The following is a 26,234-nucleotide window of genomic DNA, read 5'->3' on the forward strand; positions in this document are numbered from 1 at the left end:
AATATGCTTTATTAGGTTGTCTCTTCCTATTAGAATGTGAACTCCTTAAGAGTAGAGATTGTCTTGCTTTTCCACCAGCTTAACATAGTATTTTATACATAGAAAGTATACAATAATGCTTTTTTTTCATTCTTCTATTCATTCATTCAATTGATCCTTATATGACATATTTTGTCATGCCTTTGATTATCCTGGTCACCTTCCTCTGAACACTCCTGATTATCAATGTACTCCTTAAAATATGGTGCTTGGAACTGAATACAATTTAATTCAATGCACATTTATTAAACATTATGTACAAGGTACTATGGCTAAGCTGGGGACACAAAAAACAAGTTACAATAATGAGTGAAAAAATTAGCACCTATATAATGCTTTTGAGGTTTCCAACGCATTTTACATATATTGCCTTTTTTGATCCTTACAACAATCTTGTGAGGTAGGTGTTATTATCTTCATTTTACAGATGAGGAAACTGAGGTTGAGAGATTAAGGGACTTGCCCAAGGTCACACAGCTAAGTAAATATCTGAGGCAGAATTTGAACTCAGATCATCCTATCTCCAGGGCTAGCATTGTGTAAAATCTGCTACTAAGCTGCCACCAATACTACAATGTAGTCTCCCTTTCTATCCCCACTGCTGTCTTCTTTCATTTCTCTAGCTGAAAATAGCTCCCTCTTTTGAGCTCATCACTCATATTCAACCTTTTAAATTTAATTTGTGTATGTTTGATATCACCTACTAATAATTAAGTTCTTTGCAGGCAGATACTTTGTCTTATTTATCTTTATATCCCTCTCAGCACCTGTTGTTTTGTTGTTGTTCAGTCACGTCCAACTCTTGGTGATTGGGATTTCCTTGGTAGAGATATTGGAGTGGTTTGTCATCTCTTTCTCTAATTCATTTTATAGATGAGGAAACTGAGGCAAATAGGATTAATGGTGTTGTCCAGGGTCACACAGCTAGTAAGTGTCTGGACTCTGGAAGATGAGTCTTCCTGCCCAGTACTCTATTCACTAGGACACCTAGCTGGTTCATGTCTCTCACTGGTACAAGAACTCTAACACATTATTCTATAAAGGAAAGATTTATTGAATGAACAGCAAATAATTGTTTTAAATTAACTAAAGAAATTTATCAATATTCCTTACTTTTACCACTAAATAATAGCCATTTTTAGGATGTAGTAGGTAAGCTAGTAAGGTAAGCTTGAAGAAGGTCATTTTACCAAAGTGACAATATCATTTTAAATCCAAGGTAAAATTTGCTTGTCTTCATACAAGACATTTATTAACAATTCAAAATAATTGCCATTGCAAGTAAATGCAACAGTAATAATTTTCTTTTTTTATTTTAGGTTTGTTTTTTTTGTAAGGCAAATGGGGTTAAGTGGCTTGCCCAAGGCCACACAGCTAGGTAATTATTGTCTGAGATGGGATTTGAACCCAGGTACTCCTGACTCCAGGGACGGTGCTTTATCCACTGCGCCACCTAGCCACCCCCCTACAGTAATAATTTTCAATATTTACAATTGATAATGACTTTTCAAGTTTTCATCTTAAAACTGATAATTTTTTTTTAGATTTTAGCAAGGCAAATGGAGTTAAGTGGCTTGCCCAAGGCCACACAGCTAGGTAATTATTAAATGTCTGAGACTGGATTTGAACCCAGGTACTCCTGACTCCAAGGCCAATGCTCTATCCACTGTGCCACCTAGCCACTCTAAAACTGGTAATAATTTTTTACTAAATATCAAGCTAATACTAGATCGGGGAAGAGATGGATTTTTTAAAAATTTAATTTATTTATTTAGAATTTTACAAATTTTCCCTTAATCTTGCTCTCCCCACCAAGGCAGTTTGTTAAGTCTACATTGTTTTCCATGGTATACATTGATCTAAGTTGAATGTGATAAGAGAGAAGTCTCATAAGATGGATTTTTTTTTTAAAGCAAAAGGCTCAAATTCTTAAGGCCTTTGCTTGTTTCTGTTTCATATCTACCTTGTAACATGACCATAAGTGGAATTTTGAGCTAACTGTTTTACTTCAGCCATAGAAGCAAACAGTTGACTATAGACAGCTAAAAATAGTAATGAGAAGGGAGGGTGTGGTGGTGGTGGGGGGAGTGGTAATGAATATGCATAGGGGCAGCTGGGGTGGGATCATCCATCACATACTAGCTAAGGATAACACGGAATCATAGAGGTGGAGGAAGTCCTATTTTCTTCAATGTCTCTGCCTCTACCAGCATGCTGGTCTCATTCTTCAGAGCCAGGTGGCTTAATGTAAAATGTGCACAATCTGGTCTTAGGTTGGTAAGCTACTACAGATCAGCTCAGTCCTGTCTGGGGTAGGGTCAAGTGGGTTCTCATTGACTGGCATTGACTTCTACCAGCTAGTGGAAACCATTCAGAGAATTCCTAGGATGCCACAGAAAATGGCTCTTCTCCAGATTGTGGAAGTTATATGACTGATCATGTCCACAAAACACCCAGTTCAACCTTCACCCTTGCCATGTCAGATCTCCCCAAAGAACCTAGGCTTATCTGTCCTGTAAATCACAACATCTGTTGGATCTCTTAGGACTACCAAGTATCACCTGCCAATTCCTGTATACCTCAACTCAGGAGAGAAGGGAACCAGCTCCTGTCTGAGGATTAAAAATTGTAACCCTGTTATGGGAACTTATTCACTCCTACCAGATTCTAAAACATTATTTCCAGTCTCCCTGTGAGCATTCTGTTTCCTCAGGTTTAATTCTGAATGCTGCCTCCTGCCCTTTACAGCTAGCATTCTTCTCACATTTAGCTTTATATTATCTGGACTTCTGGACTCTGACTCTGAGTTGCATACTTGGATGCCACACTTTGACCTATTTTGGCTTGAGTCTTTGGACCCTGACTCCAGTTCATCTATCAGGACTCATCTTGCTTTTCCTGTTCTCTCCACTATGTCTGGAAGAATCATACTCACCTTAGACAGGATGGAAGGGAGGAAGGGAGGGAGGGTCCATTTAGTTCAATCAGTATTTGATCAAGAGTACTTGTTTGTTATAGATCTGAGACCACATATCTTTGACAACTGTCCTCTTATATTAATAGTCATTACTCTCTAGTCCAGGTCCTCATCAGCTATCAAATAGATCAGAGGTGTTAAAAAAAATATGGGCCTGCAACACTACCAGGTACTGCCTGAACCACATTAAAATAGTATTATGTTGATGATTTTATATATATATATATATATATATATATATACACACATAAATAATATATGTACACCCATACATATGTACACACACACACACAATCTGCAGGTAGGGCAGCTAGGTGGTACAGAGGACTGGCCCTGGAGTCAGGATAGGAGTTAGAATCCAGTCTTAGACTTACTAGCTGTGTGACCTTAGCTAAGTTACTTAACTCTGATTACCTCGAATGCAAGACCATCTCCAGTTGTCATGATTCATATCTGGTTACTAGATCCAGATGGCTCTGGAGGAGAAAGTGGGGCTGGTGATTTGCACAGCACCCCATGAAATCTAATTCACCAGCATGTCATGGCATCACCTTCTTGATGTCATGGTCTTAGTTGAGAACAAAGGACAAAAATTATCTGCAAGTCACATACTGACTTAGAAAATCACAAGTGTTTTACAAATATAAACATATATATACAAATATATGTATAGAAATACACACACAAACACACACACATATATATATTAACACTTATGGTTTTCTAAATCAATATTTGGCCTATAGAGATCTTTAAATATTGTTTAGTGACTCATACTTCTATTTGAATTTGATATCACTGGACCAGACTATTGCCATAATCATCTATCTAATTGGGCTCCTTACATCCAGTCTTTTACCTAATTAATCCATCCTACACACAGCTGCCAAACTGGTACAAGTCAGATCTTGGTACTCACCTGCTCAAGAAATTTTAGTGGCTCTCTCATGCCTCCAAGATAAATACAGCTTCCTCTGTTTGGCATTTGGAGCCTTTCACTATCTGGCTCCAACCCATCTTTCCAGACTGATAAGACATTACTATGTCTTAGCCACACTGGCCAGTTTGCTGTTGCCCATTTCTCACCTCTGTTTTCCTCTGAATGGACTATCCCTTGTGTCTGGGATGTTCTTTCCTTATCTCTGCCTATTTCCCTTTGAAGCTAGGAACCAGCTCCTATGGGAAGCCTTTCCTGTCAAGGTATTAGTGTCATCTCATCCTCCCCATCCTTTATCACCTACTAAAATTACTTTATATTTCCTCTGCATATATTTTTATATGGTTATTTTTTATATATTATTTGACAATGGAATGTATCACTTATTTCTTTTTTTTTAATTTTTTTTTTGCAAGGCAATGGGGTTAAAGTGGCTTGTCCAAGGCCACACAGCTAGGTAATTATTAAGTGTCTGAGAACAGATTTGAACCCAGGTACTCCTGACTCCAGGGTGAGTGCTTCATCCACTACACCACCTAGCTGCCCCTCACTTATTTCTCTGTAACTCCAACACTTCTCACAGGGTTTGTCACATAGTATGCACTTAATAAATAAATACCTGTTAAATGAAATTAAAGTGGTGATCCAAGGTACTTAATGTTTAGCTGATTTTTTTAGATTTCCAAAGTTTTTTGGGGGGGGGTATTGTGTTCAGTTCTGAGAGCTATATTTTAGGCTTTCCATAAACTGGAGAGCATCCAGAAATCTACAGCCAAGATGATAGAGAACCTCGAGGTCTTATCATAACAAGGATTTTAAGCTAAGAGGGTAACAGCGGACAACTGCCATAATCTGACAGCATAATTTAGCACACTTTAGTTTTTTCATTACAGAGAACCTGGGTTCAGATGTTTATTCTGCTTTTGATCTTGTCTGTACATTTAGTTGTTTTCATTTTGTCTCTTTCATTAGACTATGAATACCTTTCCTCTCCCACCCTTTTTTGTATCCCCAGAACTTAGAACACTTGAAGAACTCAAATGAAGGGGAACCCATTAACCTACTTAAGTAACCCATTCTACTTTGTATAGCTCTAATTCCCTGCTTTGAGCTGAAGTCTGCCTCAGTAACTTCCAGTCATTTCTTCTCATTCAAATACTTAGCATCATGTAATCATAGAATTTGGGGGTTGGAAGGGATCTCTGTTCAGTCCAACCTATCCCTGAAAAAGAAATTTCTCTATGACATACCAAAAACAGATCTAGGATCCATTTGGGGGAAACAGTGAGGGATTCAATCAATACCTCCTATTATGTTGGCCCATTCTGCTTCTGGGTAGTGCTAACTGTTAGAATGTTTTTCTTTACACCAAACTGACATCTTGCTCTTTACAACTTTCAGCTGTTCCTAATTCTGTCTTCTGAAGGCAACTTAGAGCAAATCTAAGAGTTCCTTTTCCACAAGACAGCCCTTCAGATACTTGAATAGAGCTATCACACTGTCCTTGAGTCTTCTCCTTTTCTAGGCAAAATAGTCTAGATTTCTCTGAATCTCTATTACAAATACAATTTCAAAAAGAAAAAAATTATTTCTCTCTGCAGAATATTGAATGAAATAACCTTTTTATACCTGATATTCCTCTTCTATTGGGGGTGGTGGTAATGAGAAATGTCCTGGGCCTGCATAGGGATTTGGGATTATGTGACATTCAGTGCTAGGATGTAACACAAAGATTTGGGAGATGGGGGCAAAACTTAAAAGGAGCCCCCCCCACCAAGAAGAGAGGAAAAATACCAAGAAGGGAGGGAAGGAGGCCTGGCAGTATTATTGCTATTGGAGCTGATGAAAACAGGCAAGAAGAGCAGCTTGTCATTCTCAAACCTAGAAAGAGGAGTGAAAGCTAGAGACAACTGGTTTGCGTGGTTGGAGGTCTGCTTAAAAAATTAGATATAGGGGCAACAAGGTGGCGCAGTGGGGAGAGCACCATCCCTGGCATAAGGAGGATCTGAATTCAAATCCAACCTCAGACACTTAATAATTATCTAGCTGTCTGACTTTGGGCAAGTCATTTAACCCCTTGCCTTGCCCCCCCCCCAAAAAATTAGATGTATGGAGGGCAAAAGGAAGGATAGGATGTGGAGGACCTACAAGTTCTTATTCTCCCCTTCCCCCTGTATTTTCCCCTTGGTGAATGGATTTTCAATAACTTGTTTAATAAGGGGCAGCTAAGCCCTGGAGTCAGGAGTACCTGAGTTCAAATCCAGCCTCAGACACTTAATAATTACCTAGCTGTGTGGCCTTGGGCAAGCCACTTAACCCCATTTGCCTTGCAAAAAACTAAAAAAAAAATTGTTTAATATATACCAGTCTAGATTTAATCTTACTTCTCAAACTTTTGTTACAGACCTAGACATGTGTATTTCAAGGTCATATAATGGAGCCTGGATTTGAACTCATGAAGACGAGTCTTCCTGATTTAAACCCTGAACTCATAGAAACCTAGGCCTTTTATTTATTTTGCCCAACCAGATTAAGAAGGTAATCTTTGTTCTGCCATGTAAATAAGATATATGGCTCACAATGAGTATAGAAATATAGATAGATACAAGATAGTTAGATGATATAGTAGTCAAATTTCAATCTAATCCTAAAGTCTAATGGAAACTAAATTATGCTGTCAGATTATAGCAATTGGCTGTCGTTATCCTCTTAGGTCTAAAAACCTGAAATATGGTAAAAGATTGTTTCCCCTAAATCTTCTCTTCTTTAAGACATTATTACTTCTTTTATCTGATCCCGGTTATGACAAGACCTTGAGGTCCTTCCTCTATGATCTTGGCTATGGATCTCTGGATGATCTCTAGTTTATCGAAAACCTAAAATATAGCTCTCAGAACTGAACACAATATCCCAACTTTGATCATTTGATAGCTGTTCAGTTGTGTCCTACTTTGGAACTCCATTTGGGTTTTCTTGGCAAAGATACTGGAATGTTTGTCATTTCCTTCAGCTCATTTTACAGATGAGAAACTGAGGTAAACAGGGTTAGTAACTTCCCCAGGGTCATACATACTGACCCAAGATCAAATTTTAACTCAGGAAGATGTATCCACTGCGCCACCTAGTTGCCTCATCTGATAGTAGATGCACTAAAGACTTCATTTTCCTTGCTCTAGAAACTATTCCTCTCTCAATGCAGCCTACGATTGTATTAGATTTGGGTTTGGTTTTTCTTTTCTGGGTGCCATATGGTCCTGTTGCTAATTTAATGAACTTGCAGTCCACTAAAACCTGATCCCTTTTAGGATTTTCTTGGCATAGATTCTGTTTGTTATTTCCTTCTCTAGCTCATTTTAGATGAGGAAACTGAGGCAAATAGGGTGAAGTGACTTGTCCAGAGTCACACAGCTAATAAGAATCTGAGGCTTTACTTGAACTCAGAAGAGGAGTCTTCCTAACTCCAGGATGGCACTCTATCCATTAGCCCCCTCTAAGGCTACCTCCAAGTTATCCTGATACCTTATGTGCATGTTGTCTTTCCTATTAGACTGTAAGCTATTTGAGAGGAGGGATTTTTTTCTTTTGCCTTTCTTTATATCCCTATTGCTTAGCACAGAGCCTAGTATAGTAAGCTCTTAATAAATGCTTGTTAATTGAGTGACTGTTAAGTTTAGCTATATATGAAAGGCTTACTTAGGGGAGTGAATAGCCAGAACAATATTATTTCAAAGTCTGCTTTTTTTTTAATGGCAAGGTAATTCTTGACTTTTAATGGTATATATACACATAGGGTATTTCATAGGACATTTAGTGGTATATGCTCATAGATTATTTCAAAGGATATTTCAGTTTGAAAATTATCTTCCAAAAACCCTTATTTAAAAAAAATTAACACCTGAATTTTGAGTACAGTATGTCAATTTACCCTGCTGCTAGGTGACAAGTCTAGAACAGAATTTCTACATAAGATTTATTTTGTAAATTGATTCCTATTTAACCTAGAAATTTAAGGGACCACATTAAGTTTATTGTGGGAGTTAAAAGTACCAAGCCATGTAATTTTGAACTTCAAGAATATCTAGTTGTCATTATGAGAGGATATTTTAATATACTATTAAAAAGAAAAAATGTTAAAAGAGCAGTTTACAGTAGTGGAATTTTACTGTAGAAATAAATACATGACAAGCATTTTTTCTTATTTAAAAGTTTTTATTTTTTAGAGAAATTATCTTTCAATGAGTATATGTATTTTTACCAATACATTTTAAACAAACATTGTTAGTTACTATAGATAATGGACAATAACTGAAGTCAAAAATAGAGTTGATACCACTAAGAATATGAGGTTAGCAAAAGAATATGGCTCTTGTCCAAAAGTACCAAAAATTAAACCTCCAAGGGAGTCATATTCTCTTTCAAGTACTTCTCACTTTGAAGGTCAGTTATACCCTATTTGTTGCTGCTGTTTTTATTTATTTGCTTGATTTGACTTGGACCTGTGTGAATTCATTGGCACAGGAAATTTACAGTCAGGAATCTTCCTCAACCAATTCAGGTCAACCAATACTCTGTAATTTGTGGACTTAGAGTTGCTTGAAGCCACTGAGAAGTAAAGATATTTCCCCAAGATCATATATTTTCCCCCAGTATCAACCAATATCTTTCCTAGACCCACAAAGAATAGGATTTTTTTTAGCACTATATTACTGGAGCCTACTAAATAATGCTATTGAGTGATACATGGTAAAAATTTAAAGAAACTAGTAGGGCAATTCTCATCTTTTTCAATGTGCTTTTTCCTCATGCCTGTTTCTTCAATTTTTCTTCCTATACACTTAGCAATGGATTACTAAGGCCATGAATAATGACTTACCGTGAACCTTTAACATGTTTATGGATAAAATCTGCATGAAAACGTGGAACCAAAGGATCTTTCTCCCCATGTATTATTAAAGTAGGACACTTTATAAGGGGTAACAAATGTCGACAAATGTTACCTGAAAAACAAATGAAATGAAAATTTTACTCTAACTATAAGCAATATCAATTATTTAGATGCTAGTCATTACAGGACATTGATTTGGGAGCACAACTTTTGGTCTCTGGGGAATAACTGCAATGCTCAAACTTGATTAAACATTTAACTCTTCATTCCCTTGCTCTACAAGTAGCTGGTACTTTAAAAGTTGCTTAAGTGAATACAAAACCCATATAGTTTGGCATTAGCTCAATTATTATAGACTCCCTTTACAGCAAGTTTCAGCCTTGATTTTCAAATTAAAGATTGAATTTTCTATTTCACAAATAACAAAACAAACGAATAGGTAACCCAAGCTGAGCCAAAAAATAGACCATATAATTATGTAATAAAAAAGCAGAAAGGGGCAGCTAGGTGGTGTAGTGGATAGAGCACCAGTCCTGGAGTTAGAAGGACTTGAGTTCAAATCCAGCCTCAGACACTTAACAATTGCCTAGCTATGTGACCTTAGACAAGTCACTTAACCCTATTGCCTTAAATAAATATTTTTAAAAGGCAGAAAATTGAGTATTGATCTTCCTAAGAATAACATATTATCTCTGATTTACTTTTATATAATTCTAGATAGAAAAAATATATATTCTACATTGTTACTACTACTGATGAATAAACTAATTAATTAGCATTGTGGTTAGTTCCTAGGTGGTTGAGGAAACCTTTGTATCCCTAGGTATATTTCTTTTTTTTAATTTTTAAAAAAAATTATTTAAGGCAATGGGGTTAAGTGACTTGCCCAAGGTCACAGAGCCAGGAAATTATTAAGTGTCTGAGGCTGGACTTGAACTCAGGTACTCCTGATTCCAGGGCCAGTGCTCTATCCATTGTACCACCTAACTACCCTAGCCTGGCTATATTTCAAAGAAAAAAAATTAGTTTTTTCCATAACTCTATGACTTCCCACATTGAGAACTTCCTTTTTGTACCATATCTTTACCCCCAGTCTAAATCCTTGTTGTAGTCACCTCCTGAGCTTCAGGGTCATTCTCTATCCTTTTCTATGACAATGGTATGAATAAAATTTATCAGACTATAGAAGGCAGGGAAGGAAGATGATAAAGAATCAAAAAAAATCAAGAGGAACCAAGTCAAAAAGCAAGTAGGTGAACCATGAGCATGGAATGTTACAGATGCCAAATGAAAAGAGGTGTCATTTGCTACAGAGAGAGATCCAAGAAGAATAAGAAGAGAGAAAAGGATCAATGACTTTTTAGCCAAGATAGCACAATTAAAGGTCACAAAAAATGAAGAAGTCTAAAGAGAAGGAAAATAAATTTGCATATAAACCACCACAGTCACAAACACACAATAAAAATCAACTACAACTGAAAATGAGCAAAATCAAGAACATAAAACAACAATGACAAAGCACCACAGAACAACTAAAACTACTTGAGTACTAGAAGCAATTCAGTTAAGGAGACAAATAAATTATGCTCAAATGGATAACTGACTTATTAAAGGCTAGACATTAGGGTAGACAATACGGATAAGAAAATCACAAGTCCAAAGAGAGAGCTTATAGAGAGTAAAAAATAATGAAAGTCAAGATAGAATTAAAAGATCTTTAAAAAAAGGAGGAAATAGTGGTGAAAATGGCTAATAAAGTGAGTTATAATAGAAAACATGAATTGGTAAAATAAAACTACAGATTTGGCACAGACAGAACTGCATATAACAGAGCAAATGCATATACAAGCACAGAATAACAATGAATTATCCAATGAATTAGAAATCATACCATTCACATGACAGACCCGAGCTGATCTCCCTGTTAGCTTTATATTGCTTCATTTATAGTTAGAATGCAAATATGAATGTAGTTCAATTATTTCAACAGCTCAACAATTCAGTTGTTAGATATGTATTTCATATTGAGGTAAAATTAAAGGGTAATGTTTTATATGCTCTCAAAACTGAACTTCAACTCATTTCACAGATGAAGAAATGAGGCAAATAGTTTTAAGTGACCTGCCCAAGGTCACACAACTAACAAATGTCTGAGGTCACATTTGAAGTCAGGAAGATGAGTCTTACTGATTCTAAATCCATGCTGTATCCATTGTGTCACCCAGATACCCAATATATTCATATATATAGATACATATGTGCATATGTATATACGTATATTGAGAAAGAGAAATACCCATTTGCAAGTTTTCATGGATTAACTAGATAGTTCCCTGGGATTTGAGATGAGAAAGTACAAAATCTAAGAGAGAAATAGGGCCAGGGGATGAGGTGTCTATGGCTGTTGAGAATAGGAAGCAAAGCAAAGGTCATTTATTCTGGCAGAAAATAATCAGTTGCTCCTGGGGCACTATGGGGCATCCATGACAGGCAAATAGATATGTCTTTATTGTAGTTGGAGGAAGGGCCTGATCACCAGTAGACTATTTACTAGTAATATGCCTGCAGTCTTCTTTCTCTTCCCCTTTGACCTCTTTCCTTCCATCTCTTTATTTTTTATTTTTTTTATTTTTATTTTTTTTGCAAGGCAAATGGGGTTAAGTGGCTTGCCCAAGGCCACACAGCTAGGTAATTATTAAGTGTCTGAGACTGGATTTGAACCCAGGTACTCCTGACTCCAGGCCTGGTGCTTTATCCACTGCGACATTTAACCGCCCTACTTCCATCTCTTTAGAAAAGATTTTGCCATATACCACTTTTGCTGGTATTTCTAAGCCTGATTCTCTCTCTTTTTTTATTTTTAAGGTTTTTGCAAGGCAATGGGGTTAAGTGGCTTGCCCAAAGCCACCCAGCTAGGTAATTATTAAGTGTCTGAGACCGGATTTGGACTCAGGTACTCCTGACTCCAGGGCAGGTGCTCTATCCACTGAACCACCTAGCCACGCCCTGATTCTCTTTTTCTAAATTAGTTCAACACTGTCATGTGTGGTCACTTATTACTTGGAATCAAAGTGTGTATAGTGAGCAATATCCTTAATGATTTTATCTCATGGATTATATTAGGACTTGGCAGTCTTAGAATGAGAGGATATAAATTCCTCCTAGGGGCTACTAAGTTACAGTTAAGTTTTTAAAAAAATACCTGTCTCTGTAATTCTGTCTGTCTCTCTCTCAGAACAACTTGAATTCAGGACTTATTTAGATTTCCTTGGGAAGAATGAACAGCATGATACCCATGAGGATATTAAATCAGAGATCCCAGACAATAAACTCTACCTTTGCTACCTAAAAGGAAGGGAGCTAACTACCTGTTCTACAGTTTTGGTTTTTTTAACCTGTTCAACAGTTACATTTAGAATTAAATAGTTCTAAATTAAAGGTAATAATCTTTGGTCTTTGTTCAAACACTATTACTTTAATTTAGGAAAAAAATGTCATTTATTATGTAATTTTGCTATCTCTTGTACTTTATTTTTCTTCCTTGATATGATTTCTCTCTCCTTACATTCAACTTAGATCAATGTATACCATGAAAACAATGTAAAGATTAACAGTCTGACTTTTGTAGGGAGTGGGGGGAGTGAGCAAGATTAGGGGAAAAATTGTAAAACTCAAAATAAATAAAATCTTTCTTTAAAAAAAAGGTTAAATATTTCTTAAAACAAGGTGAATAACCTTCTTCATGAGTACAAGACCGGGGAGGTATAATTAGAGAGTAGTTATTATGAAAAGGATCTGGAGTTTAGGGTTTGGGATTTGAACTGAAAATTTAGAGAGTTAATAGTGTAATAAAACAGACAAAAATGATAATACAATCTTGATATTCATTAGGAAGAACACAGTATTCAAGATTAGAGAGATGGTCATCCCACCACTCAGTCCACTCAGACATTATCTGCAGTGCTATGTTTAATTCTGAATAACAACACAAATAGGAAGATCAGCTATTAAGACCAGGTTTTAGATTTCTGAACCATAGCTTGAAATGTGATGGAAGAGTTCTTGGCCAGAAATGGAGTTTATCTAGCAAGGATTAGTAAAATGAATTGGCCTGGATTCTTTCAAATCTAATCAAAAGGATGTTAAATGAAAATGAAGGGAGTGGGGAGAAAACTATTATCTATCCCAGTAGTCTCTAGAGTCCTCTTTGACTCTCCCCTCTTTCTAACCTCTCTTATCCCATGAGCTACCAAGTCTTGTATCTGTCACTTTTTGTCCACTATTCTACTTCAGGATCTCATTGCCCTCTCATCTGTTCTATCACAATAGGCTTCAAATTCTTCTTAATGTCTTTCATTTCTCCTGTCTCAGAACTACCCTCCATACAGATGCCAAAATAATCATCCTGAAAAACAATGTAAAGTCTAATGGACTGCCTTCTGTGGGGGAGGTGGGGGTGGGGAGAGGAAGCCAGATTAGGGGAAAAATTGTAAAATTAAAAATAAATAAATAATTTTTTAAAAAAAATCATTCTGAGATACAAGTCAAGTTACTACTCTGCACAAAATCCTTTAGCAGATTTTCCCTATTACTTCTAAGGTTAGCATTAAATGACTTTTACAATCTAGCTTTAATCATATTTCCAATCAAACCCAATAAATATTTATTAAATGCTTACTATTTGTGAGGTTCTGTGCCAAACACTAAGGACAACGTTAAATACAGCCTTTCTAAAGGAGCTTACAATCTGGGGGAGGGGGAAGACAACATGCAAAAGGATGTGTGGGATAAAGTTTTGAGATTTCTTCAGTAAAATATTATAGATTGAATTTGGTTAACTATGTGCCCCTCCTCCCTTGACAAAGCAAACTTCTGGGACATTGTTGAAGAGTCAACTGACTTATCTTATCTGTTGATTTCTGGAGAATCATTCAGTTCCTGGGACTAAAGAAATAATCTTGTTTCGGTTTGAATTCTATGCTCCTTTCCCTAGGGTAGTTTTCGTGTTTAGATTGTAAGACCACATTCCTCATTAACGGGGTGGGTCAGTTGGGGGGGGGTGGATCAAGTTAGGATAAATGTGATTCTTGGGCCTTTTGCTTTTGCCTCAATCTCTATAATTGATTGCGGCCCATTTCTCAAGAAACAAACAAAGCCTTCTCTTCATACCTCCAAAATTTATTTAAGTGGCATTTGTCCCACACAGTTTGGGGGCTCATTCAGGATAGTATGCCCATTGGGGACCTCGGCTTCTCAGAATTGGCAAAACAGTGCTGCTGCCACAAATTCTGGCAGTGTGTCATTCTCTGGGAAGCCTTGGTTTCCCCTCTGTGCAAATGACCTGAAGCAGTAGGAAAAAAACAGCAAATCTGCAGCAGGAACCTGACATCAGTGAGGACAAAGAACAGTCTTTAAACTTTGTGCACGGGAGACCCAAAAGACGGTAAGCCTAGACCTTGGAATCTGAGGGCACTAGATTCCTGGAGGGTCCATTTGGGTGACTGAGGGTTGGGGGTGACCCCTTCCGGTTTGGGTGTAAGAGGCTTGGATCTAAGGGCATTTGATCCTGAGAGGTCTCTGTCAATATTTAAAATGGGAAGGACCCTGTCCTAAGCCTTCCCCCCATGGTAAATCAGGTAAATAAGACTAAAATATAAAGGAAAAGTAAGAAGAAAATGATTAAGTATTGTAATGAATTTGGTCTGCCTTTGGGGAGAGCCCTCTCTGCATTCCTGAGACGTCAGGAATTTGTCATTGGCCCGTGTTTTGAAATTCAGTTTGGAAAATTCTGTTGAATTTTGTGTGATCTGTGTCTGTGCCTTGTCTGTCTTTATGTGTTTAGAATGCCTATTTACTTGTGTGATTTGTTAAACAGGGAAAGGAGGAGTTTGCAAGTTCCCCTAAAGAGTTCCTTGGGTAGCCTCATTTTGTTTTGGATTTTTAGGCAGTATTTATCTAACTCTCTGGCTCTTCCCTTGAGCCTGCTTTCTGCCTGTGTTACAATAGATAATATGATCCCTCCCTCCTCACTCCTAGGTTGTCTCTTGAGCACTTAAAGAGGGGTTTTTATTTTGATTAAAAGGGAATGTATTATGGAGGCCAAACTACTCACCTTGCTATTCTACTATTATGAGAAAGGCTCCCCCCCCCATCCTTGTTTATGTTCCCTTATCTTCCCAGTTCTCCATGATTCTCTGGTGCTAGAATATTTTTCCCCCACTCTCTTTTAGAAAAAGGACTAAGAGAGAATTACTTCAGGAAGAATTAGTAAAATAAATGTTCAAAGGGACCTTATTTTGAAATAAGAAGAAACAGGAAAGAGATAGTGAATATTATCATAGAAAGAAATGCTATTTTAATTTGAAAAAAAGAGGTTGTTAGAGAGTGAGGTTAATGCTAAAGTATATGATGTGGTTACCAAGATAGGCCAGTATAGGGGAAACTAAATAGTTAATCTTTTCCCAGAATGATATGGTAACAAAGCTTCAGAAGTTTATCTGTTTAGATTCTGGTAATGTTAGTTTTTACAGAAAATTATTGGACATGTAAGGATTTAAGGATAGAGGATCAATCCCCCCCAAAGGATTGTCCCTCTATAAAAGTTATTCAGCTTTACTCTATTTGAAGAAGGGAGGGGGAGAGGGACAGGGAATATTCTGATTAGGCTAAGGGATTTTTGGATGACTGTTTGCATTTTCCAGGGTTTTAGCAGTTATAATTAAAAATGCTCACTATTAAAAGCTGGGGATGGAATCATATCTGTGGTTTGTATCGCTGTATAAGCTATGTGATTCTAGTTCAGAATAGTATGAATTAAAGTCAAGAGGAGATAATGAAAAGGAAGTAAGTATGGAAATGAGTTGAAGCATGTAGACAGAAGGTTTGAGCAGGTTTGACTTTGTATACCAAAGATGGATTTTGGGAACTTTGTAAAGTGGCTTACAAATTATTGTATGAGGAGAAGAAAGTGGTTGTGCAGTGGCGCCCCCTCCCCATGTGGAAATCAGCCCCTCTCTCACTGAGCCGTGGTAGCTGTGCAGAGTTGAAGGGAGGGGGTTTCTTAAAGAGGAATAGCTGTGGTTTGGGGAGAGTTTAGAAGAGTTTATGAGAAGGAAGAACCTTTAAGGGGAAGATTGAGAAGTTTTAGGAGGAAATTTTTTTTTATCCTTAGGAGTATCTGGAAAAGATTCCATGCTTTCTCCCCAGGTTGGGGAAAGGGATGGTGGATTGGACACATGGTGGTCTCAATCATATCCACCATCTTGTTAAGACTTGAACCCTAGACTGAGTCCACCTGAGAGCCCACCTGCCTGTGGCGGGAGAGGAGATAGACAGGAGAGAAGTCTTAAAGGGAAAAAGATCCCTCCACAGATGGGATATATGATTGGAAAAAAAAATATCTAAGATCCAGGGGTTAAGAGACTCCATTATTGAAAGGAAATCACGTTTAATAAATATCTGCTGGCCACGTGGCCTGAGTGATGATTCTCATTGTTTCTAAAGTTTCTGAACTAGAGTTTTGGAAAGTACTCTGATGGTTTTAAAAGAGGGATACTAGTGTTGTAACATTTGACAAAATTTGTACAGAATGGGAGGAATTAAATAACCTAGATTGTTCAATTAGTTTGGGATTAAACTGTTTTTTATACTTTTTTTTTTTTTTTTTGCAAGGCAAATGGGGTTAAGTGGCTTACCCAAGGCCACACAGCTAGGTAATTATTAAGTGTCTGAGACCAGATTTGAACCCAGGTAACTACTAACTCCAGGGCCGGTGCTTTATCCACTGCGTCACCTAGCCACCCCTACATTGGGTTTTCAAATGTATCATGTATGAGATTGGATTCTGAGAATTTGGGTAAAGAGACAAAAGTGTAAAGAACATGGGATATTCATTTTGCTCTTGTTCTAAAGGAAATGAGATGTTTAAATAAGAATCTTCATGTTTAATGTATATTAACAATGTATGTTTAATTTTAAAGAAGTCAAGAATGTGGACTTTTCTCTTACTGCAGACAGCTGATGGGGGCTCTGAACAAATTGCAATGGTGGGCCTTATTTTAAGGAAACATATTGATGAATAAGATGTTTCTATCAGTTATGTAATATTCTTTTGTAACTACAAGGAGATTATATTTGCAATAATTAGCCATCTATTGTGAATATGTTATTTAAATACTGTATTGTTAAAGCCTGGGATTAATGTGATTGCTTTGAAGGGCAATAAGGAAAATATGAAAAAGTATGACCTTTTCTGGGATAGATCTGTGGGTTCATGAATAATGTAATAATGGAAGGATTGCTTTTAAAAAATCTAGTAATTTGTGTGTTACTCTTATTGCTGTTCTGTTAAAATGAAATTAATAATGCATGTTTGAAATTTAAAGCTACCTAAGATGTTTTAATGGTTTTAAAGAATTCTGAAAAGTAATTTGTATGTTAGGGGGCAGCTGGGTTGTGCAGTGGTTAGAGCTCTGGCCCTGGAGTCAGGAGACCTGGGTTCACATCAGGCCTCAGATACTTAGTGATTGTCTATCTGTGTGATCTTGGGCAAGTCACTTAACCCTAATTGCCAAAACAAAAATAACCATTTGTATACTGAGGATGGCTAGTAGGTAAACAAGTTTATGTATAGAGGTTTCTAACTAACTAACTAACTAACTAACTAACTAACTATATATATGAATTGGGAATATTTTAGATCTATATGTATATTCCAAAGCAGTGGTTGTTTGCTTTGAAGTAAAAACATTATATAATATAGGAAAGATAAACACAAGATAATTTGATATTTCTCTATGCAATCTCCTGGACAAAGGAGGCATTTATTTGTTGTAAGATACAACAGGCTAGAAGGAGGTTTCTCTAGCCAAGGGGAATCTGATATACCATCTTTATATACAGAGAGAGTAGATATGATTTCAGATAAAGGGATGCCTCTAGTAAGAGGTAGGAGACAGGCCTGTAGGTCCAGTCATAGTTAGAATACCTAGTTTTAGGCAAAGACCCAGGAAGGATACTCAGAGCTTTAGGTAGGGGTTTCATTAATTGGGACTCCATTAAGATTATAATTGGAATTTAGTGAATTTTATTCACTGGAAGTTCTAACTAGGTAAAACAACCATTTTATATCACAGGACTTTTTTTTTTTGCAAGGCAAATGGGGTTAAGTGGCTTGCCCAAGGCCACACAGCTAGATAATTATAGATCACAGGACTTTTATTTTCTCTTATGTCAGATACCAGGATGGTCAACAAAAAGAAATGCTACTGGGTAAATTTTATGTTCTTGGAGCCAAGGAAGCCAATGAGTCAAGGATGTCAGGTGACAGGGATGGGCAGCCAAAGGGGTGGCTTCTCAGTATGGCTGAGGTTGGACCCCTTTGACTTGATTTCCCCAAAATGACATTTGGATAATATCTCACCTGGAAGAATAAATCTGGCCTAAGACTTACCCACGTGACCTGCCTGGACACTGACATTCCATACTTATATCTGTAAAGGAATTTTCCTTTAATGTCCTGGATCTTTACAGTTAGCTACTAAGCAAACTAAAAAGGTTTTAGATGAATTGCATCTAATAGCCAAAGATAGGTTAGGTGTCTGGCTCTGACACCTTCTATCAGCTACATGCTAAGGTAGGAATTAAGTTTCCTTAGTTTTTGTGTTAGAGGGGGATATTTAGGTAAGGAGAAGAATGGAAAATTCTTAGGATAATTAAAGTTTCAAATTCTAGTTTAAGGAAGGAATGTGAGTTAGTTAAGTACACCAGGAAAAGGAAAATATGGGAACATATGGAAAAAAAATCATTTTAGTTAAGGATGTTTGAGTCATTGTAATGAGAACAAAGGTTAAAATTGTTTTATTCTAAACAAGATGTTGGGTACTCTTAGAACAAAGATGACTGTTGAATGTATATGTTACAAGCTTGTGAGTTTGCTCATGTAGTAAAATACTAATGAAAGTTAAAAGTGTTCAAAGTGAAGTATGTGTGTCAATATGGCAGTAAGGCAAAATGTAAATTGTAATAAGCTCCAGAATCTCATTGTTTTGTGATGAAAGACATGTGTTTTGAACTGAATTATACCAGAAGACAAGTAGTCACCAGAGCTGGAGAGGATTTTTTGGAACAGATTCAGAGGATGCTGAAGGACATTGGATGCGTCCAAGGGAGAAGAGAGGATAGACACTGAACCAGTTCCATCTCCACCATCTCTCACCTATGTGTACATTGTTTCTGGATTGTACAACTTAGAGATAGGTGGACTCAGACTCATGTGAGATTAATGATGGTACCTGGATCCTTTGTAAAGATGTGCAAACTGGGGCATTTATTAAGGGAAAGTGATTATGAGTTAGTATGGACTTGCAAAGAAAGTATGGAAATGGCCATTTGTAAGAAAAATAATTTAAGGAACATCACTAGGTATATTAGCTATTCTTGGGGTTGATCCAATGACACAAAATCAGGAATTTAGTTTGATCAAATTTGGAAACAGGAAGACCTTTCTAAAGACTGTGGTATAAAAACTTGCAGTAAAAGGAGGCATAGTAACTTTGGAAATGTACCTATAATCATAGTGATTATAGGGCTTATCTAAAAGGCTCCCTGGGAAGTAAGGAGGTGATCAGGGAGTTGTTATTTAGACTTAAGGGCCAACTCAGAAATGTGAAGAAATCTCATCAAAATAAAAGTGGAGGGATTGTGTGGGATAAAGTTTTGAGATTTCTTCAGTAAAATATTATGGATTGAATTTGGTTAACTATGTGCCCCTCCTCCCTTGACAAAGCAAACTTCTGGGACTGACTTCATCTTATCTGTTGATATCTGGAGAATCATTCGATTACTGGGACTAAAGAGATAATCTGGTTTCGGTTTGAATTCTATGCCCCTTTCCCTAGGGTAGTTTTCGTGTTTAGATTGTAAAACCATATTCCTCATTAACGAGGGTGGGTCAGTGGGGGGGGGGGGATCAAGTTAGGATAAATGTGATTCTTGGGCCTTTTGCTTTTTGCCTCAGTCTCTCTAATTGATTGTGGCCCATTTCTCAAGAAAGGAATACTCTTCATACCTTGAGAGACCTCCGAAATTTATTTAAGTGGCATTTGTCCCACACAAGGAGAAAGGAAAGGTGGAAGAGAACTAAGGGGTATCTTGTTCCATAGAGCTGACACCACATAGAGAAATAAACCAAAAGTCTATCCTATCTTCAATAACAGAGGGCATTGGGAGGAATTTGGTATTCCACCTTGCCCTACAATGGGCAGAATGGGGAGTCTGAGGGAGATGCCAATCGGGGCCTGAGAGAGTAGCATGGTGGTGAGTTAGAAATGATATCCTGGGAAGGGTATTTTGTCACATGCTAAATTGAGCTAAACCAGTTAACTTCTTGGATTCCAATCTTGACATTTTACCTTCCAAATTCCACAAATCTAAAAGCTGTCCCTTAATCTGGATGTACTGTCTTCCTCACTTCTACCTTTCAGAAATGTAATCTCTTTTCAAGACTCAGCTCAGGCACTAGAACTCCCTGAAGTCTTCCCTGTGACTCCTTGTTAGTATCCATCCCCTCTTCTATTGCACTCACCTCCAGTAAGTTCCCTTAGAACAGAGACTTTCATTTCTGTCTTTATTCCCCAGCATGTAGCACAGAGCTTTGCAAGACAGCTTATGAAATTAAATTGAATTTATACCAAATTAAGAAGACTAATCTTTTATTGCTGTTTTTTTCTCAGTTGTAATTTTGTAAGAGTTTTCATTAGGCTGAGGGTCAAGAGATATATTTACTTTCTTTGGATAATCAAGAACAGTGGAAACAATAAGAGGTCTAATCTCAGTTCTGCCTAAATGAACATTTTATAAAGCAGCAAAAAAATTCTGGTGTTCATGTTCTGTTGTGCTTATTTATTCATGCTACTGATTTGTTTCTAAGACTACCTGTTCTGCAATTTGAACATAGATATATTGAAAACCCTCCGGGAAATAATTTTGTCAGTAAATGAAGTAGAAGGAAAAATATTTATGTAAATTGAGTCTTAGAAAAACAAATTTATTACATTTGTGATTTAACTTATGACAAAAGTATTTTGGAATATCACTGAAATTATATTTTTAAAAAGTTCTTATGAATTATTACCAGATAACAATGGCAGCTTCTTATCTCCTATTTCTAAGGGTTTAATGTGATCTTTAATTCATGGTAATGATGCCTTTCCTAGTTTGCCTTTTGTTCTATCAGGCATTTCACCTAACTTACCATCTGGCAGGTCTTTAAACTGCAATATTCCATCCACCCAATTCTCACAGGTTTTGGCTAAATATTCTCGTCCATATAGTGCTTCCAAAGGTTTTCTTGTTCTCTCACTCCACTTTGAAACATCTCGGATGCCTGAAAAATAATAAACAACCAAATTGTAATATATACCTTGAAGTAGGAAATCTTAATCAAAAATAAAGACCATTGAGTCTTTGGGTGAGATTTATATTTTGTTTTATTTACCTGAATAAACTAAAGAGAAAAATTGTCTTTAGTATCCTCATTTGAGTAAAAGGGATTTTTTTTAAAGACTTGGTTTACTATATTTGGGGTTTATTATATCAAGGAGGTGGAAGGGTAGAATTTAGAATTTAGAACTTAAAAAAAGTTTAAAAAATTATTTTAACATGTAAATGGGGAAAATATATTAAAAACTCTTAAAACATAAAAATAAAGATGTAGTGAGCTGCCTCAGTGGTAGCAGTAAATGCCTTCAAATTAAGGCTGGATATGGTCTTGTTGGGGAGGCAGACGCTTAGTGGGGGTTCTTGTACTGGCATGGGTTGGCCTCCGTAACTTAGAAGACAGAGTTTCTTGATCATTTTTGTATCATGAGCCCTGTTAGTAATCTGGTGAAGCCTAGAACCCTTTCCCAGAAAAAAAGGTTTGGAATGAATAAAACCAAATATACATGGGGGAAAAAAGATGAAATATTTATGGTTTCTGAAATGACATTTTTTAATCACAATTCTTTAATAAAGTCTTAATTTAAAGAAAAAAGTTTCATTTAAAAACCTGGTTATTCTTATACAGTATCTATTACAGGAAAAAAAGAACAAAAATTATACTTACTATTGGAACAAAGCACTACAACTGTACACAGGAGGGTGTATAACATGAGTACACCAAATTTATAACTAAAAGTTACATGTTTTTAAAAAGAAAGCAAATTCAGTTGCTTCTTTTGGTCTTCACACAAGGCTACAACAACAAATTTAGGAGATAATTAAGATACTGAAGAGCCAGAATACACTATATACTGTTAACATAAAGATTTGAAAAAGTACTATTCAACAGCCCAATAGAGGACAACGTTTATAGAGATTCTCCATGTCTCTCTGACAAAAATGAGTAAAATACACAGCAAATTGCAAGCCATATAGTAGGCATTTGACAAATATTTGAATAGAATTAAACGTATATATCTAAACATACTTTGAAGTCACATTGTCCAAAAAGTGAAATTTGAACATTTATTTCAGGGGTAAAAAAGAATTAGAGAGTAATTCAAAATCACATCTTCAATGCCCACCCAGTGATTTGCAAGTAGAATGACTCTCAGAGCTGAAAGGAACTCAGGACATCATCTTGTTGGGGGTGTGTTTGTGTATTTTACTGATAAAGAAACTATCCTAGATGATCTCTTTTGTAATTTCTTTTGTAATTTATACTCTTTTTTATTTAAATCTGTATATTTACATATTTGCATACTTACAATAAGCAACTCTTTGTAATTTATAATTTAAGAGAATTGCTAGGTTAAGGTTAAGTGACCCATCCACAGACAACTCCTACTGTGGCAAATGCATATCTCGAACCCAGCTCTTACTGCCTCTAAGGACTGACCTCTTTCTACTACTTCATGCTTTCTTTTCATAATTATACTTTCAAAATAAAAAAGGGTAAAATTTAAATCACTGATCTAGTTAAACTTTCAGATATTATTTCTACTTTAAAACTGGAGAATTAGATACATAGTATTAGAAGATTAATTATCATATATAAAAATGAAATGGAAATAGGAGAATAGCTTCAATTGTTATGAATTATTTTTTTTATATAACCTACCATGATACAACATTTCATCCACATCAGTAACATAGGCATTTGCTCCCCAAATTACCAACTTGTTGATATAAGATGGGTACTTTGCAGCTGCAATAAGTGAAGTTATCCCACCATCACTCCATCCCAGCAAAGAAACTGTTTTAAATTTCAGTGTCTGTGGTTGGCAAAACAAAATGTACAGTACAAGTTATTGTTCATTGTGCTGTATTGATGAAGAAAAAAAGCTCTATTCATTTCCAGTTACTTTAGTATATTAAGTGCTTGGGACACTTCATAAATAATCCTGGGTTAGGGCAAAAAGAATTTTTAAAAGGATAGAGAAGGACTTAGCAGAAAAACTGTCTCCCTTACCTAGAGAAGGAATGTGGAATTTTCTTAAATAGTTCTCTCTCTCTCTCTCTCTCTCTCTCTCTCTCTCTTTAGGTTTTTGCAAGGCAAATGGGGTTAAGTGGCTTGCCCAAGGCCACACAGCTAGGTAATTATTAAGAGTCTTAGACCGAATTTGAACCCAGGTACTCCTGACTCCAGGGCCACTCTATCCACTTTGCCACCTAGCCGCCCTTAAATAATTCTCAGATAACAAAGTCATTTAAATCCCTGCACACATCTTTGTGAGGTAAAATAAGATAGCATGTTGAAGTTTTAGTGAATTTCAATGATTGAAAATTAAGCCCATATGTGTAGAATATAGGAGCTACCAGTTACTTTTTGAAAGGCAACACCACATGGAACTAAATCACAAGATCAAGGAAAAGATAGAAGTTTAAAGCATCAATCAAAATAACACATTCAACATTAACCTGGACTTAATACAAGTGAGCAGATTATACCTTTCCTTACAACCAGCTACATACCAGTCATTCCTTTCTGATAAAATTCTGGGACAAATACTAGTTTCTTAAGTTCTAAGATTCTTGAATAACCTTAGTAGTACTTCTGATAGGTTATGTTTTTTGAGGCATTAACTATACTCATTAAAATTGCATTCCACACATCATCTAACATTACTTCTGTGCTGAAAAGAATATATTCAATATAATGTCTATAAAGGAAAATCTTTACTCTTTTAAAAAACCTAAACAGACCTAAAACCTCTTTTAATAATGTTTGCAATGCATATGTGACTAAGTGAAATTCTAATCTTCAGTTTTAATTCTGATATAACAGGCAACTTCTTAAGTCATAAAATCATTCTTTTCAGATCTATATATGATATTATAAAGAAAAACTAAAAATATCCCTTAGCCACTAAGGCTATATAGAAAAATCAAAGGTTGGGGAACATGGTAAGGTCTTAAAGAATTAATCTACAGGAAATTAATTTATTTTGATTTATGTAGTAAGGTGGTATTAGTCTTAGCATCCTATGTGAGGTGGGAGGGAAAAGGGAAGGGCAAACAAGGACTTTTATTAAATCAAGTTTTCTTTGGGCAAGGAGTTTATTTCTCAAATTGTTAGATTTATGAGTAGCTCCTACTGGTAACAGCAAGCTTTGGGATGTTTCCACTAGTAAAAGAAAATATATTAATACCCCTTTGGGTTCCAGTGAACCTGGATGTGTTTACCAAAAAAGACTGCCTGGGGGATATTACCTAATCACTAAGAGGTTCAATGTTTTACAAGAAATCTTTCCATATATAGGGAGAAGCTGGAAAATGCAAGCTGTGCCTCTGAAGGGCAGACTATAATTATAAGGGCAAAAGAAAATGGTTCATTTACCACATGCCACTTACCACCCAGAGAGAACGGGAATTTAGATCAAAACAGAAGTTACTAAAGATAGGTTGCTATCTGTAAACTGAAAAGGGAAGTTTCCCTTTAAATGTAATGTGTGGGTACAAAAATCAAGTGCTTCAGTCAACTGAAGGGCTTGGGGGGATTGATAGATTTGGGAGTCGGGAAAGAGGTAGACTCAAAACCCATCTAAGTTACTTATTAGCTGTTCACTGTGGTCAAGTCACTTAGAGCTTGTTAAAAGTCCACCTGGATCATCGACCTCTAAGGACTGTGATAAGACTCATATGCAATAAGTAAAATGCTTTGTAGAATATAAAGTGTTAAGTAAATTTTTTCCCCTATATAAATAGGAAAGAATAGGAATACAATAGCATCCCCAAAGGAATAGGAAAATCATTTTGCACACAAAGTTTAACAAACTGACTCCCTATTAACAGGTAATATAAAAGCAACTGCTCAGCAAGTGAAACAGTTAACTAGCTTTTTTAAAGTATGCACTAAGTGATGATACAAAGAAAGGCAAAAAATAGCCCTTTCTCTCAAGGGTCTCACAGACGAATGGGGAAGACCCCACTAGATATGAATAGAATAAACTGTGTATAATCATAGGTCACCAAGATGTCTAAATGGCAATTGTAGATGTGAGGCTAGAGAGGAGAGGACAGCTGGATAAACAGATCTGAGAGTCACCACGTGAAATAGTAAAAGAGAGATGAGAGCACAGTGTAGACCCTCAGGAGATCCCTACAACTAGCATGGATAGTCACGATGAAAACCGAGCAAAGGAGACAAAGGAAGTAGTTAGGACAGGCAGAAAGGAAATTAAGATTTGGAAGGATTAGGAAAGGTTTTTTGATCAAAGTTGGGACAATTCCTGAGAAAGATTTGGAGGGAGAATGTTGGGGCCTGGGGGACAGCCAGTGAAAAGACTGAGTTAGGAGATAGATAGTCACATCAAGAAGACCAGAGTAACTTGAACACAGAACACCTGGAAAGAAATAAGCTTCAAGAAGGTTGGAAAGGCAAGAAGGGGCTAGATTATAAAGGGCTTTGAAAGCCAAACAGGATTTTATATTTGATGCTGGAGGTAAAAGGGAACCACTGAAATTGACTGAATGGAGAAGAAGGGGATAATATGGTCAGAATTTCATTTTAGGAAGATCAATTTAACAGCTGAGGATGACTTGGAGTGGGTAGAGTTAGAGGCAGGGGGAAGGGTATGCCCTCTAGATAAGGGGCAAGACCATAAACATCTGAGTTGGACTTCTGTTTGGGGCCAGTCATTTCTGACTCTCTGACACTCTCTGGCCCAGTCAACTCTGCTTGACTGTTGCTTTATCTCTGTCTCTCTTTACCTATCACTTTCTTTTGGGTTGTAACTTCTTTTAATAAATCTCTATTTTCTTCCACACCTGCATTCCTGGGTATGAATTGTGATTCATCACAGGCAATAATCAAACTCAAGCTAGCAGCTATATTTTTGGCAACCATGAAGGGATTCTCTGGGAAATTGGATCGAACTCCTTACGTGGGATGCACACCCCTTTTTTAGAACCAA

At 36.6% G+C, this 26,234-nt stretch overlaps 1 protein-coding gene across 1 annotated transcript in view; it reads right to left on the reverse strand.

Annotated features, from left to right (window-relative positions):
- The window catches only part of BPHL (biphenyl hydrolase like), a 67,957-nt gene that overhangs the window by 17,700 nt on the left and 24,023 nt on the right, over positions 1 to 26,234 (reverse strand). The window contains exons 4-6 of the mRNA XM_074199407.1: positions 22,940 to 23,093; positions 21,092 to 21,223; positions 8,827 to 8,950 (exon numbers count right to left, since the gene is read on the reverse strand). Coding sequence (XP_074055508.1) covers positions 8,827 to 8,950; positions 21,092 to 21,223; positions 22,940 to 23,093 — 410 coding nt within the window. The remainder of the gene's footprint in view (positions 1 to 8,826; positions 8,951 to 21,091; positions 21,224 to 22,939; positions 23,094 to 26,234) is intronic.

Source organism: Macrotis lagotis, chromosome X, assembly GCF_037893015.1.
Source record: "Macrotis lagotis isolate mMagLag1 chromosome X, bilby.v1.9.chrom.fasta, whole genome shotgun sequence".
NCBI lineage: Eukaryota > Metazoa > Chordata > Mammalia > Peramelemorphia > Peramelidae > Macrotis > Macrotis lagotis.